This window comes from Bos javanicus, chromosome 11, assembly GCF_032452875.1.
Source record: "Bos javanicus breed banteng chromosome 11, ARS-OSU_banteng_1.0, whole genome shotgun sequence".
Lineage (NCBI taxonomy): Eukaryota > Metazoa > Chordata > Mammalia > Artiodactyla > Bovidae > Bos > Bos javanicus.
The window spans coordinates 66,486,556-66,507,440 of NC_083878.1; the positions used below are offsets into that span (position 1 = coordinate 66,486,556).

Here is a 20,885-nt window from a genome sequence, read left to right on the forward strand (position 1 = left end):
TCCCTGGAAATATATCATAGGTATAAATTAAGTTACAAACTCCTTTGTTACAAAAATGTAATCAAGGTAAATAATAAGATGTTAACAAATGCTTTGTCAATCTCTCAAAGGAGAAAGAGCAGGCAAAGGAAAACAGCTGGCCTAACACCCGGCTCAAACTGTACAATCTTCGATCTATATATAAAACTGTGTGAAATAAAAGTAAGGATGTTGAATGTTCTGCTTGGCACTTTTGTACTCTTTATCATTTTTGTTTCTGAATCAAGTATATTAAATTAAAGCCAACCTACTACACATATAGAAAGCTACATATATCTATATATAAATATTTACATATGTATATATAGATACTTTCTTGTTATAAAAGATGAAGAAAAATAAATTAAAAAGCCAACCCCTTCCCTTTCTTCGCCACATTGATATGCTCTTTTCATGCTGCTGTCCTTCAGCTTTAAAGTGCTACACTGAGTTATTGAGAGAATAAGAGTTCAATAACACTTAGTTGGGCTTCATGAGGCTCATGTTGGAAAATGTGGCTTCACAGAGAAAAATACTTCCATTTAAATACACAGAGAGCATTGCTGGACGTCTTGAGCAGATCTTCAGAGATGGAGAAGAAAGCAAAAGTGTTGGGTGGTACTCTTTACACAAGAGTCACACGTCTACCACCATCTTTTTGTGGATATCTAGGCCGCCTACAACCTGAAACAGACAGAACAGACCACACTTGACCAGGTTTGAGGGACTCCGTTGCACCAGTCTAACCACCCTACCGAAACTGCAGTTTAAAAAAGCACACTACTTTAGCCATTTCCAGAAGCTGCTCTTCTTTTTTTAAAACTTGCACTGCCTTTTGTTAGAATTTTCAGGGCTTCTTGCTCCCAGGATAACAAGCATTTTCTTGCGCTCTAACACAAGAGATGGCATATTTTTCCGTAAAGGACTAGGCAGGAAGTATTTTAAGCTTTGTAGGCCATGTATAGTTTCTATTAAATTTCCTTCTTCCTTTTTTTTTTTTTTAAACAACACTTTCAAGTGTAAAAAAACTTTTTTAGCTCAAAAATATAAAAAATAGGCTACCGGTAGGATTTGGCCCACTCTTTCCTTTGCATTTTGACATAGACTTCAGTAATTTAGTATCAAATGTTAACTAGGTGTTACTATAAAAACTATCAAAAATCAAATACGGGCTTCACTGTCACTCTATTCTAGAATGTATCAAAAAGTAATGAATAAAATTTTCTGCACATTGCTCTTCCATGGGGTCAACTACATGTAGAGTTGTTACAGACACCTCTGTGAAACATGGCAATGTCAAAGTGAGATTACCTGTAGCATTATTTGGGGATAACTTTTATTACGCAAAACCTACATAAAATAAGCAAACCATAAAGGTTAACAGCTTGGTCAATTTTCAGAGTGATGACCCAAGTAACCAGCACCCAGGGCATCACCACGGCTCTTCTGCGACCCCCCTCCCACCACTACCTCCCTCTTCCCAAGCCACACCTACACAGAACTAGTCACTACGACTTAACACCACGGATTAGTGTGATCTGTTTTTACACACTTTACAAATGAAATCTTTCATGTCTGTCTTGTTTCACTCAACATTATGTTTGTGAGATTCATCCATGTTGTACGTAGTTGCATCTGCTACTATTTTTGAACTTTTTAATTTTTATTTGAAAAATAAAGCTTAAACAGCCAGCTAGTTCTACAACTCCTGTCAATGAAAACAGCCATTTGCTATCCTGTCCTCAAATTTCATTTTTTACTTAGCAGCAATCATTTAGAATTTTCAGCTGATGTTCAGTATTTGCCTAGAAGACTCCAAATAACATTCCTACATTGCTTCTTCTTAGATTTCAAGTTTTAGATATTATCCATCAACTTCCCATCACAGGAGATGCAGCTTTCACATCCACACACACACACCTCTTTCCTTCATCTCCTATCCTACATCATCTCCTACCCCACACACTTCCCACCTCTCCCATGCTTCAAAGAGCTGCATTTTTTTTTATTAGACAGAAATTCAGCCTTTAATTTATGACTACATAAAATACTACTTATAGCAGAAGAGAACTGTGTACTATGATTACTTTTGCTTCCCTGCATATTTGCTTTGCTACAGTTAATAAGTGATCTTTTTCTTCACTGGGTGTTCTATGCATTTATCATTAATTCAACACTAAACTTTGCTCTAAAGGCACTCAGATGTATTGTATCAAGCTATCGATTTTATTATTTTCAAATCACTCCCAGAGTTTTTGGACTTACTCCCATCCAGGTTTGGCATCCATGGATCCTCCTAGAGATGGCTTTCTCTCCCGCCTGACCCTCTGAGCTTCCTATATCTCACACTGACTTCTTTTTTTGATTTATAACCTTTTCATAGTGGGAGCACATTTTCTAGTACTTTCCCAAAAAGGGAGGAGGACTTGCAAACCTGAAAATGTCTGATTCTATCATCCAGTTTGAGTTTACTGAGAATTCTTGTTTTGTCTTCTATTTTCCAAGTTGCTAAGTGAGAAATTTGTCACCATTACGATTCTTGACTCTGTATGAAGCCCTTCCCCTATGCCTCTACCTTAGCTCTTTGGAAGCCTGTAAACCATCTCTTTGTTTTAAAATTTCATGACAATGTACCAAGGCCCAGATTATTTTTATATACTATGCTGGGTACTTGGTACCCAGTTTCCTTTCAGTCAAGGAAACTCATTACTTTTGATTCTGAGATAATTTTCTGATTCATTTTTGATGATTTCCTTCCCTCCAATTTCTTTCTGGGATCTAACATTTGGATGTTAGACCTCCTAAGATGAATCCCAACATTTAAATTTCCTAGAGCTCTTTTATACATTGTCTAATTTTTGTTTCAAAGATCTAATACATTATATCCCTGAGGGTAATAATGACAGATTTCTGTTCTACTTTTAAAGTGTTTACTGCCCTTGCATAGCCTGCTTCAGCATGCTTCTTTTTCAGGTTTGAGTTCATCTCTGTAATCTGTATCAGAGGTTTTCCTTGAATGTCTGGTGATCCTAGGCTCTCTCCTCATGTGGAAAGTGCCGCCCCAGAGCCTCCGTGCACAGGGCAGGGCTGTTGACTGTGCGCTGCGCTTTGAACAACTGGGTAAACACCATGTCTAAAGGTCAGCTTTCCCAAACAGGGCTTTCCCACCTCTTGCCTAGAGGGTACAAGTGTAGCTGCCAGGGAATCAAGTAAGAGAAGAAGGCTGGAGGTGTCAAAATGCAAATACGCTGTTCTTCACTTAATTCCACCCCCTGCCCCCCGCCACACACACACCCCGAGCCCTATTTCACTCTTGCCAATCTCCACTACAATGCAGGAGAGACTGAAGAGAGTCAGGAAGGGGATCTTGTGTTCCACGTGCTTCTTAGACAGACTTAAGCCATTCTCCTGTTAGCCCCCCTTCACACCCACTTTCAGTCATGTCCCCACTTTCTGAGCCTTTCAGGAGTTCCACATTATAAACCAAGCTGCTTCTCCGCTTTCCTAGTTGACAGCTTAGAATTTTCACTCCTGTCTGCTAGCCACTCAACTTTATAAATTACCAAACTGAGTGACCATCCTCTCCGCTATTCTCTGGTCCTTGTGGGTTTATAACCTTTTCTTTTTAACCCATTTAATTTCAGTGAAGTTTTCAAAGGATACAAAAGTAAATACATGCGTTCAATCCATCAACGTTAATCCTGTCACTGATCATTTATAAGATTTGCGTACAGTTAAGTGTTCTGAAAATATTAGAACAGATACGTAGTGTGTGATCTTTTGAGATAACTCTCTCTTCTGTTACAGCTTAAGAAAACAGAATAAAGAGAACTCAATAAAGCCCAAGATATGAGCCTGATAAATGTTACCAAAAGTTGGCTTAATATACAAACATTTTCATTCATTCCTGAACTATGCCCTCCAAAAATACAAGTAAGGGCAATTTATCACAAAGGCTGAAAAATAAACTCAAAGCTCAGCTTAAGCCTTCAGCGTACAAAGCATAATTTTTATACCTAGGGGATGTATTTCCTTCCACTAGTAAAGTGATTTACATGTAATTTTAAGTTACAGTTTATATTTACTAAATGCAAATAGTCTTCACTTATACACATCCCTTCACGTCACTCCAGCCAAGTTCCTCATTTTTGTTTTGTTCCCTCAAGTCTTGGAATTTTTTTCTTTTTTCCCTACTTTTGAAAACTGGCTGCTATCTATGATGCCATTACCAGGCTAGTCTCATGTCACGCACACTCCGATGCCTGCCCACGGGAGTCGTCTGGCAACAGTGGAGGAGGCGTGGCAGAGGGAGAGGACGCACCTGCAGCAGCACCCCCGGCACTGGTTCCCATCCCAGGAGTTCAGCCTCTCTAACTCTCTTCCAAGGAGAACTAGCCTGTTCTTTAACTAGAGCACCACCCTACTTTTTTGAAACAAAATGCAAAGATCTCATTCCCTTGAGATGAAAAAAGATCCTTGAAGTATAATGTGAACTTCTACTTAAAAGCCAAAGTAGCTACTTAAGTCCTTATGTAACATATGACAAGCTAATCTGTTTTCGCTGGTGTCCTCTAAGTAAAAAACGAAGAGGAAGAAAACCTTCTATAGAAGCATCCAGTGATGACTGAAAATTTTCACAACGTTTTATTTTCTTTGCATTTCCTTTGGATTGTCCAGCATCTTCAATTTACCGTTAAAACTGCTTATGACACATCAGAAAGTTACTATCTCTGTTTTAGGGGCAGCAGCCACAGAAGAGAAGCAATAAACAGGAAGCTGAGCCAGTGCCCCAGTTCCCACCAACAGCAAGTCCTCCAGGACTTCTCACAACTGCAGGCTATGCCTCTGTGGAGCCCTTGCCCCAGATCACAAAAGCTACCCATAGTAGCTTAGAAAAACAGGAGAGGGGAAAACAAATCACCTCTTTACACTGCCTCGCTGTTGAGTTTGACAGATAGGGACTCCATTTCTGTCATACTTGTGACCAAGCCTCTGAATTCCTAGCTGAAATTCATGAACTCTTATTTCCTAATAACCTAGCTGTTCACTTGGGAGGCTACCAATAATAAGTAAAAGTGACTAATACCATTGTTGTGGCATTTTATCAGACAATCACTGAGAGTATTAGTTCTTGAGAATAATTAGTAATTAGTAACAGTTACAACAAAGAACACCTGGGGCTATTGGGCAAAATCAAACAAATTTCTAGGGCAAAATATAACTATAAGGAATTCTCTACTAAGTGATATTAAAAATGTTTTTATGAAACGTAACTAATGAAGAACTAGCTTTTTTGTACTTACAGCACAGAATTCTTCAAAGGATATTCTTCCATCCCCATCCTTATCTGCATTTATTATGGTTTTGTCTACAATTTGCTGTAACTGTGTATCTTTCAGATTGTTCCCCACCATCATCTTTAGCACCTGGAAGAGTTCCCCGTTGGAAATATAGCCGTCTTTATCCATGTCATAGATACGGAAAGCAACTAAAAAAGAGTAAGGAAAAATCAATGGCAACTGCATGGTAATCACGAACACTGTCAAAGAAAGAGAAGATAGTAAGTTGCCCAGCATTTAGAATTCTACCATGAGGACAGCTCCTTCCTACATAGAGATGTTGCTTTTAGGTGAAACTGGGAGAAGGCAACGGCACCCCACTCCAGTGTTCTTGCCTGGAGAATCCCAGGGACGGGGAGCCTGGTGGCCTGCCGTCTATGGGGTCGCACAGAGTCGGACACGACTGAAGTGATTAAGCAGCAGCAGCAGGTGGTTGTGGTTGCAAGTATATGGTCTATGGAGTTAAGACTGCCTGGGACAATTAATATAGCCTAGAGTTTAAGTCATTTACTCTTTCCTAAGCTTCGGTTTCTGCACATATAAAATTGGGGCTAATAACAGTTCTAACCTCCCAGGTTCTTTACAGCAGGGGTCCCCAGCCTCCAGGATCTAATGCCTGATGATCTGAGGTAGAGCTGATGTAATAATAATAAAGTGCCCAATAAATGTAATGCAACTGAATCATCCCAGACCACTCCCTACTCCCAGTCCATAGAAGAATTGTCTTTGACAAAACTGGTTCCTGGTGCTGAAAAGGTTGGGGACTGCTGCTTTACAGTACTGAGTGAGATAATACACAGTCAAAGACAGCAACTGTTACTACTATTAATACTATTCTCATTTATATCAAGAATTCATTTGCAAAGGAAGTTAGCATATAGCTTGTGCCTCAGAGGACTGTTATTGAACATAATGTCTCTCCAGTTAAGAGCCGAATATTTTAAAAAGATACCAGATGTTCCCTGAAAGAGAGGCAAGCCTACATAAACCAAAATAGTAAACTTCTGGCTAAATAATTCTGAATACAAGTGTAAATGAAGTGAAGCTAATCATATTAAAGCATTTCTTCTCACTTTCATGCCAATATTTTATATTACTTAACCACAAATGGAATATAATCCTTAAAAACTGTGAATCAATTTTGTGTATTGTACACCTAACTTATAAGCAACAATGACACATCATTAAAAAATACAAATTGCAAATGTCCAAAAAGGATTTTCTCCAGAATGTAAAATTTCTGTTATGTCTACTAAGGATCTAGAATAAAAGATTCCTTTTTAGAATATTTTAAAAGGTGGTTATAATGTAGTATGGGGTAATGGTCTAAGAGGAAGAATGAACTCAGTGAAGAAAAATACTTACACCTCAACTTCTGTTCCTTATCTCCTTTGACACTGAACTGAGAGACTCCCTCAATGAACTCTGAATAAGAATAAAAAACATTTACAAATCAGAAGTTTCAATTTTTTACCAAGAAGAACAATATACACACGCTCATGGACACAAACCCTACATGCTCATAATAGAATATTTTCCTGTTCCAAAAGAAAATATTACTAGTGGCATTTACAACTGAAAGAGACAAATTTGAACCTTCAACAAACAAGTTTCTACATATAATTTGAACCTGGAACTCTCTCAAATCAAATCAACTTCAACAAGTTGATTTATTTATTATTATTATTATTATTAATTAGTTGCTACAGAGAATAACACTCAAAAAACATATTCTTTAAGCTATTTAACTCTATATTCTTAGAATATGACTATATAAGAGGGCTTAAAAAATATTTAAATCGTTTAGCAGAAAAAATTGGGAGGTTTCTCGTTCCAAAATTCATAATCATTTACATAAACTGTTTGAAGTTTCGTAACAAATGGTCATTTTTCTTCACTGCTGCTCAACACTAAATCACAACCAGTTTAGACCCCCTTCACTTGGACAATTCACTTCTTCAAATGAAAATAACAAAAACTGTTGACTTCCTGATGAAATTAAAGGTTTATTTAAAGTGTAGAATCAAATGGCTGACATTAGCAAAAGCACTACTGTCTTTGTAAAATCTAGATTAACTAAATTAATCCCTTCTATGATAATACGCATATCCTTCTGACTTCAGCTTTTTTTTTTTTATTGCTGACTTATTGTTAAAGTCTCATTCTTTTAAAAAACAGTTTTTTAAAAATGTGGCTTCTAATATTTTAAGTTTCTCTAAAATTTTCTAACAACAAAAGAAATACTAAATCCCATTTTTTAGATTACCTAAAAGAACACTTCGATCATTTATGTCCCAAAAAGTACAAGGTCTTATTAGTTTATTAAAGTTCATATATCACAGACTTTTAAGTTTTAACAATCTACTATTATAAGAAAACCAGTACTCAAGGACATTCAAGAAAAAATCAACTTTCCAGACATTTTTGTACATAGAAATGTAAGACTATTCATAGATTATCTAACTTGCAGTTTAACTAAAAGTACTTTCTTACCTTTAAAGTCTACTTCTCCATTCCCATCTGTGTCGAATATATCTATTACTCGCTGTACTAAGGGATTCTGTTGTAACTCAGGTAGAGACATGAACTCTTCCACACTCAAAGAACCAGAATTGTCCAAATCGAGCTTCTTAAATCTCTTTCCTAGCCTTTTAATTTCATCTGCATCAACTAAAAACAAACAAAAAGGAGCAGCACGATTTACCAAATGATTGTATGATAACTACAAGAAAAAATTCAGCAGTTATCCAATAGTTTAATTTTCAATTTAATTTAGAGTTGAACATACTATGGACTAACTTCTTATAACAAAGAAAATATATCATGAAATTTTTTTCGTTACCTCTCTGCTTGTCTGCACCCGCCATAACATACAACCAACTGTATGCTGAGTACCAAGATATTACAGGATTGACAATGCTAAGCTGATCATGAAAGTCAGGTGGTTCATATCAGGTGGACTAAATCAATCTCTGCTATGTACACCAGGCACTCTGATTTTCATTTCTCTTTTCAAATTTTAATTTAGTTTATTTCTAACAGTTCATGGTTCAAAATCTGAACAAGGTTTGAATACAGTTCAATATTCAAAGTCTCCCTCCAATGCTGCCAGCTTCTTGAATATTCGTCTAAAGATCATTCTTCGCAAGTATGAACAAATAAAACCCAGCACTTTTAAATTTTTAATTAAATTTTAAGAAAAAAATTAATAAAAGTTAAATATTTTTAAAGGTTACTTTTCATTTACAGTTATTACCAATCTCCTAACAGTTAGGCACAGATCAAATCCATCCTGGCAACACCACTGAATGTTTCAGATATGTACTTCTAAATATAAAGAATTCCAACTTTTGGCACCATCTTTCATCGAAGATTTTTTTCAGCTACTTGGAATCACACTCCCTTTAAAACAGATGAACAAGGAAAAGCAAACAAACCTCACCCTTTTGACTCATCTTGTGACTCAGAGATACTGTTTTTCATGTTTTGCCAAGTTGAGACTCATGCTATTTTTCCACTTTTTGTAAGGATACCTCTGGGAGGAACTATCTTTTCTAGTAGTTCAAAGTTCCTACATATTCAATTTAAACTATACTATACAAAGTATTATAACAGATAATCTTATAATCATAAATATGTATGCCTCTAAAAATTAAGATATTAAAAACAGATCTTTTAGTCTGAGTTTCTAAAATACAGCTACTACTAGGGAATGTTAACACAGAAAGGAACCAAATTAAATTATTGAGACCTTACCCAGATCAATGCACCCTTGAATATACTCAGGAATAAATGTGCAATCTAGATGGTTACTTATTTAAAGAAGTTATTTCAAGAATCTTATTAGTATTAACACATAAAATAATTAAGTTGCTTTCAGAGATCTCATGATGCTACTCTAAGTTTAAATGAGTATTTCTAATTGGACATAATAACACTAAAGAATATATAATATTAATACATAGAAGGTTGCTTATCTATTCATCATTGTCTCAGATAAAGAAATACCAACAATTTATTATATATATATTTTTTTCTCATTTAGAAAGAAGAATATAAGAGATTCCCAACAGTAGCAAAGAGATGTAGGCCTTCAAGCACTGTTATTACTAAACACACACACACAGGCGCGCGCGCGCACACACTAAGCTGCTACTTCACTGTTAGGTGGTTTTGAGGTTTCTCAGAATGTAAAGGAAAAGAAATAAGCAGAATGGTAGAAAAACAAACTTTCCTCAAATTTTAGCCAATTCTCAAAATTTGTATAATAGTAATGAACAAAAAACTAGTCCTTCAAAAAATTCTAACAGCCACTTTATAAATAATTTATTACCTATTGGTTTGTTAATGACTTAAAAACAAAGCAAGTCTATCAAATCCTTCGAACAATAATAGTTATTTTCAAAGAAACAACCAAATGTGACGTGGTATCCTGAACAGAATCTTGGAAAAGAAAAAATTTTTCAAAGTCCCCTTTTTTTCCCCACTAAAATATAGAGCTTACAATGTTGTAACAATGATTAATTTCTCGATTTTGATAACAATAATTGCATTTCAAGTCTGTGAAATGTTAACATCAGAAGCAGCTGGGTGTGTGATAACTGAGACTTCTATTATTTTTGCAACTTCTTGGTAATTTTTCCTTAAGTCTCCTCCAATTTGTGACAACTCAATTTTTATCTTGTCTTTCATAACTTTGAAACTTTTGATCCAGTATTTTGTAAAATGTCCTCCAGCATGAATTGCTGGGTTTTTTTTTCATGATTAGAATGCATTTGGGGCAAGAATACAGTAGAAATAATGTGCCCTTCTGACTTCATCATTGTCAAGGGTGGCCAGAGGGGTTTCTGTCAGATTTCTCCACTATAAATCTACTATTTTTCCCTTTGCATCGAAAAATAGTGGGAGGAGTACTCGAGACTATTCAAATATCCTATTTTCTCCTTAAACTCTGATCTAAATTTAGCACCATCTTAGGTAGGTCTTGTTTGTAAAATTTTATTTCTGTGGTATTGCTTAATAATTTGTTCCCTCGTTATTAACTAGGTTGTTAACTGTCAAAAAAAGACTACCATATGATTAAAGCCTTACAGTATTGTCAATAGAAGCTATTGGGTAGGTTTTCAACATAAAGACTAGTTTAAAAGTTTTAAAGTCTTCTGTAAAATTCAGTCTATAAGAGTAATGACTGTATTTCCAATGTTATCCCAAATAAGAAATCAAAACCACCAGGGGGCGCAGAAGAGAACATTACAGATAAAAACCTTCATAAGCAGCTCCATGGACTATAAAGAAAGCTGAGCATTGAAGAATTGATGTTTTCGAACTGTTGTGTTGGAAAAGACTCTTCAGAGTCCCTTGGACTGCAAGGAGATTCAACCAGTCCATCCTAAAGGAAATCAGTCCTGAAAATTCATTGGAAGGACTGATGATGAAGGTGCAACTCCGATATTTTGGCTACCTGATGCTAGGTACTGACTTATTTGAAAAGACCCTGATGCTGAGAAAGACTGAAGGTGGGAAGAGAAGGGGACAACAGAGGATGAGATGGTTAGATGGCATCACTGACTCAATGGACATGAGTTTGAGTAAGCTCTGGGAATTGGTGATGGACAGGGAAGCCTGGTGTGCTGCAGTCCACCAGGTCACAAAGAGTCGGATACAACTGAGCGACTGTAATGAACTGAACTGAAGCAGCTTCAAAATACACACCTAATTTTATAATGACCTTCTCTATAGACTAACAGTCTAATATTTATGTTCTGCACAGAACAGTTTGACAATGAAACAAAACAAAGAAAACTCCCTATTAATACTGAAAGAGAATCAAAAAGGTGTATTATGAAATATGGACATTTGTACTGTGTCTTTTTCTTACAAGTGAAAAACTTTCAACCACTTTTAAAATATTTAGATTTTAGGGGGTATATCACAATTTTCTAAAGCAACATGAAATATGTGCTTTTGATGTTTCTAGATTAAATTATTACATACTTTCAAACCTGGGTTCCCTGCATTGCAGGCAGATTCTTTACCGACTGAGCTATGAGGGAAGCCGACTTTAAAATATTAATTATCAAATATACAAAAACAAGACATCAGCACCAACAAAAGGATTATCAAGTTGTAAATAAAATGCTAAAAAGAAATTTTAAACCAACTCTGGGAATCACTGCAGATGGTGATTCCAACCATGAAATTAAGACGCTTACTCCTTGGAAGCAAAGTTATGACCAACCTAGATAGCATATTCAAAAGCAGTGACATTACTTTGCCAACAAAGGTCCGTCTAGTCAAGGCTATGGTTTTTCCAGTGGTCATGTAAGGATGTGAGATTTGCACTGTGAAGAATGCTGAGCACCGAAGAATTGATGCTTTTGAACTGTGGTGTTGGAGAAGACTCTTGAGAGTCCCTTGGACTGCAAGGAGATCCAACCAGTCCATCCTAAAGGAGACCAGTCCTGGGTGCTCATTGGAAGGAATGATGCTGAGGCTGAAACTCTAATACTCTGGCCACCTCATGTGAAGAGTTGACTCACCGGAAAAGACCCTGATGCTGGGAGGGATTGAGGGCAGGAGGAGAAGGGGACGACAGAGGATGAGATGGCTGGATGGCATCACCGACTCGATGGACATGAGTCTGGGTGAACTCCGGGAGTTGGTGATGGACAGGGAGGCCTGGCATGCTGCAATTCATGGGGTCGCAAAGATTCGGACACGAATGAGCGACTGAACTGAACTGAACTGATACACCTACGGAAGTAGTGCTGCAATCGAGACAAAAAGCACATGTCTATCTTCCAAATGTTTCCTTGGGTCCCTTTCAATCAATCACAAACACACCCCACTTAGCTCCCCACCACAACTCCAGGCAACCACTGATTTGCTTTCTGTAACTAAATTCTGTCTAGAATTTCATGTAAATGTAATCAGACGTATGTACTCTTCTTTTTCTCATCAAGTTTCTGACATTAATCAGGTTGGTTCATATGTCAGTAGTTTCTTCTTTTTTACGGCAGAGTAGTATATATATTCCATTGTATGAATACTTCCCAATCAGTTTAAGTGTTCATCTTTAATAGACATTCCTATTATTTCCTATCTGAAACTATTAGGAATAAAGCTTCTAAGAATATACTTAATCTTTGTGTAAACAAATGTTTTCCTGGAATTGCTGGATCATAGGATAAGCACATGTCTGACTTTTAGAAACTGTTAAGAAGTTTTCCAAAGTGGGTGTGCCATTTGACACTCCCATCAGCACTACCTGAGAATTCCAAGGGCTCTCTCTACCTCCTTGCCAGATCATAGTATTTTGAGTCTTTTTAAGCTGAGCCATTCTGGTGGATGGCAGCAGTATGTGATTATAGTTTTAACCTGCGTTTCTCTGAGGATTAATCATCTTGAGGATCTTTTTTCATGTGATTATTAGCAACTCATATATCTTCATTTGTTACGTGACTTCAAATCCTTTATCTCTTTAAATGTGAAAGGGAAAATGTTAGTTGCTCAGTCATGTCTGACTCTGCAACCCCATGAGCCTCCCAGGCCTCCATCCATGGAATGCTCCAGGCAAGAATACTGGAGTGGGTAGCCATTCCCTTTTCCAGGGGATCTTCCCAACCCAGGGACTGAACCCGGGTCTCCTGCATCGCAGGAGGATTCTTCACTGTCTGGTTGTCTTTTAAAAGTTGTGTGATTCTCTTTTTAGACTGATGGTACAAGTCCTTTGTCAGGTAGAGGTATTTCAAGTATCTTCTTTTACTTTTTAAAAAGGCAGCTTTATATGCCGCTTGTAAACTGCCTTTAAAGAGTAAAAACTTTCAATTTTGATGAGACCCATTTTTTTCTTTAATGATTCACATTTCGCAGATCAACTAAAAATCTCTGCCTATAATAAGATTTTGGCTGATGTTTTCTTCTGGAAGTTCCATAGTTGTAGCTTTTATGGTTTAAATTTATGACTAAATGTTTTCTGTATATAAGTTAAGGGTAAACTTTCATTCCAGCTATTTGTTTAAAAGGCTCCCCTTACAATGGTATCTTCAATGTTTTTGTCAAAAACCAATTAACTATACAAATCAACAAATTGTACCTTAAATTCACAAAATGTTACATGTAAAATATCCAATTAAAAAATGTTTTAAAAAATCAAGTGAATAAAAACATACAGGGGTTTATACCCTCTAGATTTGCTTATCTATCTTATGTCAACACCATAGTTTTATGTTTCATAGTAAGTCTCTAAATCAGGGGACACTGTCCTCACACTTTCTTGTCCCTTTCCAAAACTGTGCTGGCTCTTCTAAGACCTGTGGTTTTTCTATATAGAATTAATAATTATTTGGTAGTTTTTATTAAAACCCTGCTGAAAATTTGATTGAGATTGTCTTAACTCTACAGATCAATCTGAGTCAAACCAATACCTTGAGAGTATCAAAGTCTTCCAATCTAGGAATATGGTACCTCCTTCCATTTATTTAGGTCTTTGTAAGTTTCCTCTCAGTGATGTTTCATAGTTCAATGTACAGATCTTAACATCTAGTTGATTAAATTTATACTTGCATATCCCAATGTTTTTATTCTACTATAAATAGTATTCTTAATTTCATTTTTTTCAATTGCTCACTGCTATTATATAGAAATTCCACTGGTTTTTGTATACTGTCCTTGTAGCCTACAATCTTGCTAAACTCACTTCTTATTTCTGGTAACAGGATTTACTACAAACACAACCATGTCATCCTAGAATAAAGACAATTTTACTCCTGCCTTTTCAATCTGAATACATTTTATTTCGGGTTTCCCTTGTGGCTCTGCTGGTAAAGAATCTGCCTGCAATGCATAAGACCGAGGCTTGATCCTTGGGTTGGAAAGATCCCCTGGAGAAAGGAAAGGCTAGCCACTACAGCATTCTGGCCTGGAGAATTCTATGCACTGTATAGCCCATAGGGTCATAAAGAGTCCAAAATGACTGAGCGACTTTCACTTACATATTTTATTTCTTCTTCTGGACTTAATGTACTGGCTAGAACTTCTAGTACAAGTTTGTCTACAATTAGAGTGAAAATCTGCTTTTTTCCCCCAATCTTACATGGAAAGCATTCAATCTTTTATCATTAAATAAGTATGACGTTAGCTGTAGGGTTTTTTTTGTAGGTGCCCTTTATCAGGTTGAGAAAATTCCTTTCTGCTCTTAATTTACCGAAAGTATTTACCATTAATGGGTACTGAACTCTTCAAACAAATACTCTGCTACACCTACTGAGATTTTTTTCCTCTTATTATGTCAATATAGTGAATCACATTGATTTTCTTCAGTTAAAACCATACTCCTGGGATAAACTCCACTTGATCATGCTTTACTGTCCTTTTTACACATTTATGTGACTTCAAAATGTTTAAGGATTTTTGCATCTATGTTCATGGTGAATACAGGTCTATAGTTTTCTATAGCATCTTTGGTATTCAGTTCAGTTCAGTTGCTCAGTGGTGTCTGACTCTTTGTGACCCCTTGAACCGCAGCACGCCAGGCCTCCCTGTCCATCACCAACTCCCAGAGTTTACCCAAACTCATGTCCATTGAGTCGGTGATGCCATCTAAGCATCTCAACTTCTGTCATCCTCTTCTTCTCTTGCCTTCAATCTTTCCCAACATCAGGGTCTTTTTCAAATGAGGCAGCTCTTCGCATCAGGTGGCCAACGTACTGGAGTTTCAGCTTTAGCATCAGTCCTTCCAATGAACACCCAGGACTGATCTCCTTTAGGATGGACTGGTTGGATCTCCTTGCAGTCCAAGGGACTCTCAAGAGTCTTCTCCAACACCACAGTTCAAAGCCATCAATTCTGTGGCGCTCAGCTTTCTTTATAGTCCAACTCTCACATCCATACATGACCAATGGAAAAGCCATATCCTTGAACAGACAGACCTTTGTTGGCAAAGTAATGTCTCTGCTTTTGAATATGCTATCTAGGTTGGTCATAACTTTCCTTCCAAGGAGTAAAGCGTCTTTTAATTTCATGGCTACAATCACCATCTGAAGTGATTCTGGAGCCCCCAAAAATAAAGTCAGTCACTGTTTCCACTGTTTTCCCATCTATCTGCCATGAAGTGATGGGACTGGATGCCATGATCTTAGTTTTCTGAATGTTGAACTTTAAGCCAACTTTTTCACTCTCCACTTTCACTTTCATCAAGAGGCTCTTCAGTTCTTCACTTGCTGCCATAAGGGTGGTGTCATCTGCATATCTGAGGTTATTGATATTTCTCCTGGCAATCTTGATTCCAGCTTGTGCTTCATCTTTGGTATTGCTATTGGTGTAATGCTAGCTTCTATTTTCTGAAGGATTCTAGATTATGACTTTCGCTCCCCCCTTCCCCCGCCCATTAAATGTTTGCTAGAATTTACCAGTAAAGCCATCTTGGCCCTGGAGATTTCCTTGTGAGAAAAAATTCAATTTCATTAATAGATATAATGCTATTAAGATTTTCTATTCCCTTTTGGGTCAGTTTTAGGAACAGGTATATCTTCAAGATATCACAGATTTGGTTCTAGACTATTGCAAAAAGAGCAAGTCACATGATTTTTTGGTTTTGCAATGCATATATAAAAGTTATCAATATGTTTATTCTGTATTCTATTAAGTATGCAATAGCATTATGTAAAAAAAAAACCTACAAATAGTTTATTGCTAAGAAGTGCTATTATCTGAGCCTTTGGCAGGTCATAATAGAAACATCAAAGATCACTGATCACAATCCCCATAACAAATATAACAATAATAATGAAAACGTATGCAATATTGCAAGCATGCTAAAGTGAAATACAATAAAAAGAGGTCTGCCTGTATTTGTTTTTCAAGGAATTTGTCTTTTTCATCCAAGGTGTAGAACTTACTGGAATAAGACTGTTTATAAAGTTGCCTTGTTATTCTCTTAACATGTATAGGGACTGTAAGTGACTTCGGCCTTTTCATTACTAATACTGGAAACTGTTTCCTTTCTTTCTTCTGGAACGCTCCTTCAAAATGTGAACACTATGTAACACTAACTTCTACTTTACATAAGGACACAGTCAAAAATGATCCACCACATCAAAATTCACAAGGCAAATGAATACTATCCAAAGATGTCACAAAAGAAGCTACACACTTAATCCAAAAAAACATTCTTAGAATTTTCAGAGCTTACTGAGTTTCAGAAGAAAATCTGTCATAGAAAAGCCATGTAATGCAAAAAGCTGGAAGAAACCTTGGAAATGAAAAACTCCAGATGAGAAAAAAAGACCCAGAGAGTTAAGTAAAACTGCTTAATCTGAAAAGCTTGATGGTAAAAGCTGGATAAAGGGATTTCTTGAAATACTTTATAATTTCTTTTCCTTGTTAGTTCCACCAGAAGAGTTAACACGGAATATTGGGCTAAGAGATACTAAATATTGCTGTTCCTCAACTCAACCTGTCAAACTCTTGGGCCAAGTGTGGAGAAAAGGGAATAATGACAGTATTTCCACACTGCAGGTAGATAAAAACCAAAAAACATATTTCTAAGATGTTCTCCAACTGGTTTTCCTGCTGAAGGTGTTTGTATTGCTATTGTTTTTCCTCCTTTTGTTTATTTACACTGTGGTTCAAATAAAAATATGCAATAAGTTAATGAAAAAGCATATATTATAAGGTCAGATAACACATCTTCAAGTTTTCTAAGTTATCAATAACTTGGCTTATAAGTCATATTCTTAGGAGGGAGGTTCAAGAGGGAAGAAGACATATATATACCTATGGCTGTTTCATGTTGATGTATGGCAGAAACCAACACAACACTATAAGGTAATTATCCTCCAATTAAAAATAATTAATTTTTTAAAAGTCATATTCTTTTTTCTTTTAACCTAAGTATACTGTGTATGTCAGTAACATACCTTATTCAAAAGATGTGGCTCTCAATGATTTCCATTGTTTTGTAAATCAAATCCAACCCTAATTCATTACACCACATTCTCCAAGCTTTCCTTTTATCTATTTCTATATGTTGTGCTTGAATATGCTAGCTGTCCTTTTCTTTAGCACTGTATCACTCCCCACCACCAACTCCCGCCAAAATACAGTATTTTCACAAAATCAAGCATATTCAAAAGTCTTCTTTTACTTTCAGGACCAATCAGTCAAAAGACTTATTTGTGGCTGCTCCAGAGCTCAATCTGGTTTATTACCAAAAATGTAATACTGCATACTGCAACCACAGTCTCTGCTTTTTTTTTCTTATTGACTTGCTTTTTATGTTAACACTAAGAAATTCCAGCATACAATTTATGTAATGGCTTTTACTTTTTTCTTGATGATGTCTTCCACAGACAGTTCTGGCTTCTTGCTCTAATTTGAACCACCTGCTTTCCAGGCCCCCTGGCAGAGCTGTTATCCTGGGATTTTCACTGGTGTCTTAGAGATTTAGTTTCTTGGATCTTGTTTCTTCCTTTTTTCTCTAACTTCTATTTCACTTTTCTGGGTGCATATTTAAGAACTCATGAAAGGTAAATTTTGCCAAGTCCTTAAATTTCTGGAAATGTCTTTAATTTGATCTCTCACCTGAGTAATCATTTGATTGATATCAAATTCTGGATTTAGGAACTCAGAACTTTGAATTAACTGCCCTATTGTTTTCTAATACCTATTGCTGCTGCTAAGAATTCCAGTGCCAGCAGACTCTCATTTTTTTGAGGCCAAACTTTTCCCTGTCGAGCAGCTTCTAGGGTTTTTCTTTTTTGCTTTTGGACTTCTAAAATTACAAAAGAGGTTAACACCAAATATAGACCTCTTTTAATCTAAACTTCCCAACTATGAGAATGCTTTTCCAATCAGAAGATAGGATTTTCCAGATGAAGAAAATTTTCTCCTACTAATGCACTGGTTATTTTTGCTTCTGTTTTATCTACTACATCTTTTGAGATGTCTTTTAGGCAGATGCTATTACATTCTGTATTGTTCCCCAAGTTCCTTGCATATTTTTCCATATCTTTTGCTCTAATATTCTGAGAAAGATCCAAGAATTTACAGTTTTGCTAAATGCCTAGATAGGTTTTCTCACCAGCTGATGCAACTGTCTTCTACATACCAGCTACAAAACGATTCAAATCTGTGGTAGACTCTCAAATTACTACATGCCATCGACTTTCCCTGCAAAAACTAAAAATGTGCAAGTGCTACCACGATGCCAAAATCTGACAGTACAGATAAAGAAGACAGAGGTAGCACTTCATTCTTCTTAAGACTATTCACATAAAAATCCAAAATATTTAGAATATAGCAGATCATCCAGGGATTTTCTTTTTTTTTAAGGTACTGTAACTACAAAACAAGGTAGCAAATTCAAGCCTAGGTGTTCAAAATTCGTGCACTATACTTTATTACTCAGCAATAAAACTTTACTAAAGGAAAGAGAATGTAAGCAATTCTCAGTGGACTAAGTGAAATATAGTAGAATTCAGGATCGCTAAGCAACTGATAATCATGGTTGATGGAGTCTTGATGAATGATTTGGGAGTAAACCAGATATTACTCTTTAGAATACACAACACTAAATAAAATAAGAAAAAAAAACAAAAAAATTAAAAAACAAAAAAAACAATAAAAAGAAAAAAAAAGAAGATATAGAATACACAACACTGAAAAATTATAGTGAGTTAGACTAGTCCATATAAGAAAGGAAACATAAAGGAATGCAGAAGTGAAAGAGGAAATCAAATTAACTTTAGATTAACTTTTTCTGTGAAAAAGTTTTGTTTTCAAAATAAAGAAACATCCAAGTCTAAGTAAAGAATATGAACATGTAAACCTCCCTGAGACAATCTGACTGTGAGCAGAAATATTCAAACCAGAAACAAAACCACTTAAATATGAGACTGTTGACTTAAAACGAGAGCAGTGTCCTAGTGGCTAAAGGTGTCTTCAAGGTTTCTACAGATAGTTCATTATGCAAAGGGAAATGTTCCTTCAGAGCCTGCCAAGCTCCTCTTGGGTCACCGTCTAACAAAAGAAAACTGAGAAATCTCTTCAGATAAAAGACTTTTTTAGTCTTTCAACTGCATTCAATCTACAAAACAGGCCTTACATTTACCAATTTTATTAAAATTATTCAGAGTTATACTGGTTTTATCAACAGTAAAAAAAAATTAGTTGAATCTGACTTTCCACTCACTTCCACCTGTGCTCCAATCTAGCCCTCTGCTAAACTATCTAATCTAGTATCTTGTACTCAGCCATTTTTCCAAGTTATCATGCCAAGTTACAACCACAGTCTTTGACCAAATCACCCCAAAAGAGTATACATTTCCTTTTCCAGACAGGTTAGCCAACAGAAAGAACAAAGTCACAATGGCCAAGAATAATTTAATTCAACAAAAATCAAATACTGAATTAAGAGACATTAAGAGACACACAAAATCAGAATACCTAAATATATCTTAGACAAGTCCTATTTTTCCATAAAATCATTCATGTAGACAAACAACATTAATCTGATAAGAGTTACTATAAGAGAGGCTATACAGTATTGATTAAAGATACAACTCTGGAACATGATTGCCTGATATAAATCACAGCTTTGTTACTTTACCTGCTGCTGTCTGATCTTAGGTCAATTACTGATGTCTCTGTTTTTTCATCTATACAATGAGAAAAGTAACAACACTTCTTTCATGAGACTATTGTGAAGGTTACAAAATAAATCTATGTGATGTGCTTAGATCAGTGCCTGGTATGTGTTAAATGTCATGTAAGTATTCGTCATTATTTATGAAAACAAATGGAGTGACTGGTAACTACTGGGTTTTTTGAAAGATACAGTCTTTAAAATTATCCAACTAGCTGTCTATACAACCCAGCACTGAGCTCCTACTAGCTTATTCAGTCAACAGATACTTATTCAGCATCTGCTCTTTGCCAGGCATCACACTTCCGCTTCTATTGTTAACACCTCAATTCTTTCAGTGGTGAAAATGAGCTTAACCACCTCTTATTATTATTAAAGCTAGTTGTGTTGCAGGCCATACTTATCTATACTTAAATAATAATTTCTCCTTGATATTACTCAGTTATTTTCCACTTTTTTTCACTTATTAAAAAAATACATATAAAGGGAACTTTAGACAAATATAAAGATTGAGAGACTCATAATGAATCCCACATACCCATCACCCAGTTTCAATCATTAACACATTAAAAATCTTACTTAAAATCCACTTCAAGTATTTTAGAGCAAATCCCAGACATAGTAGTACCATGTCCATGTCTGTTCAGTATTTACCATCTATCTCTAAAATATTCTTCTAACTAAAACAGTAATTATTACTAATTACTTCCCTGACAGTAAATAATCAGTGTTCAAATTTCCCCAAATACCGCAAATGATTTTACAGGTTTTTTTTACTCCATCGGATTTAGCAATGGGGCACTGTGTCAATAAAATGAAGCTGACCTTAATAGTAACAGTTTCAATAAAAGTAGGAGATGAAAGCCAGATCTGAGCAGGCAAAG

General features: G+C 36.0%; 1 protein-coding gene across 1 annotated transcript in view; it reads right to left on the reverse strand.

Annotated features, from left to right (window-relative positions):
* Window positions 1-502: 502 nt before the first annotated feature.
* The window catches only part of PPP3R1 (protein phosphatase 3 regulatory subunit B, alpha), a 61,792-nt gene continuing 41,409 nt past the window's right edge, over window positions 503-20,885 (reverse strand). Inside the window, exons 3-6 of the mRNA XM_061432833.1 lie at window positions 7,851-8,027; window positions 6,723-6,782; window positions 5,322-5,506; window positions 503-702 (exon numbers count right to left, since the gene is read on the reverse strand). Coding sequence (XP_061288817.1) covers window positions 655-702; window positions 5,322-5,506; window positions 6,723-6,782; window positions 7,851-8,027 — 470 coding nt within the window. The 3' untranslated portion in view covers window positions 503-654. The remainder of the gene's footprint in view (window positions 703-5,321; window positions 5,507-6,722; window positions 6,783-7,850; window positions 8,028-20,885) is intronic.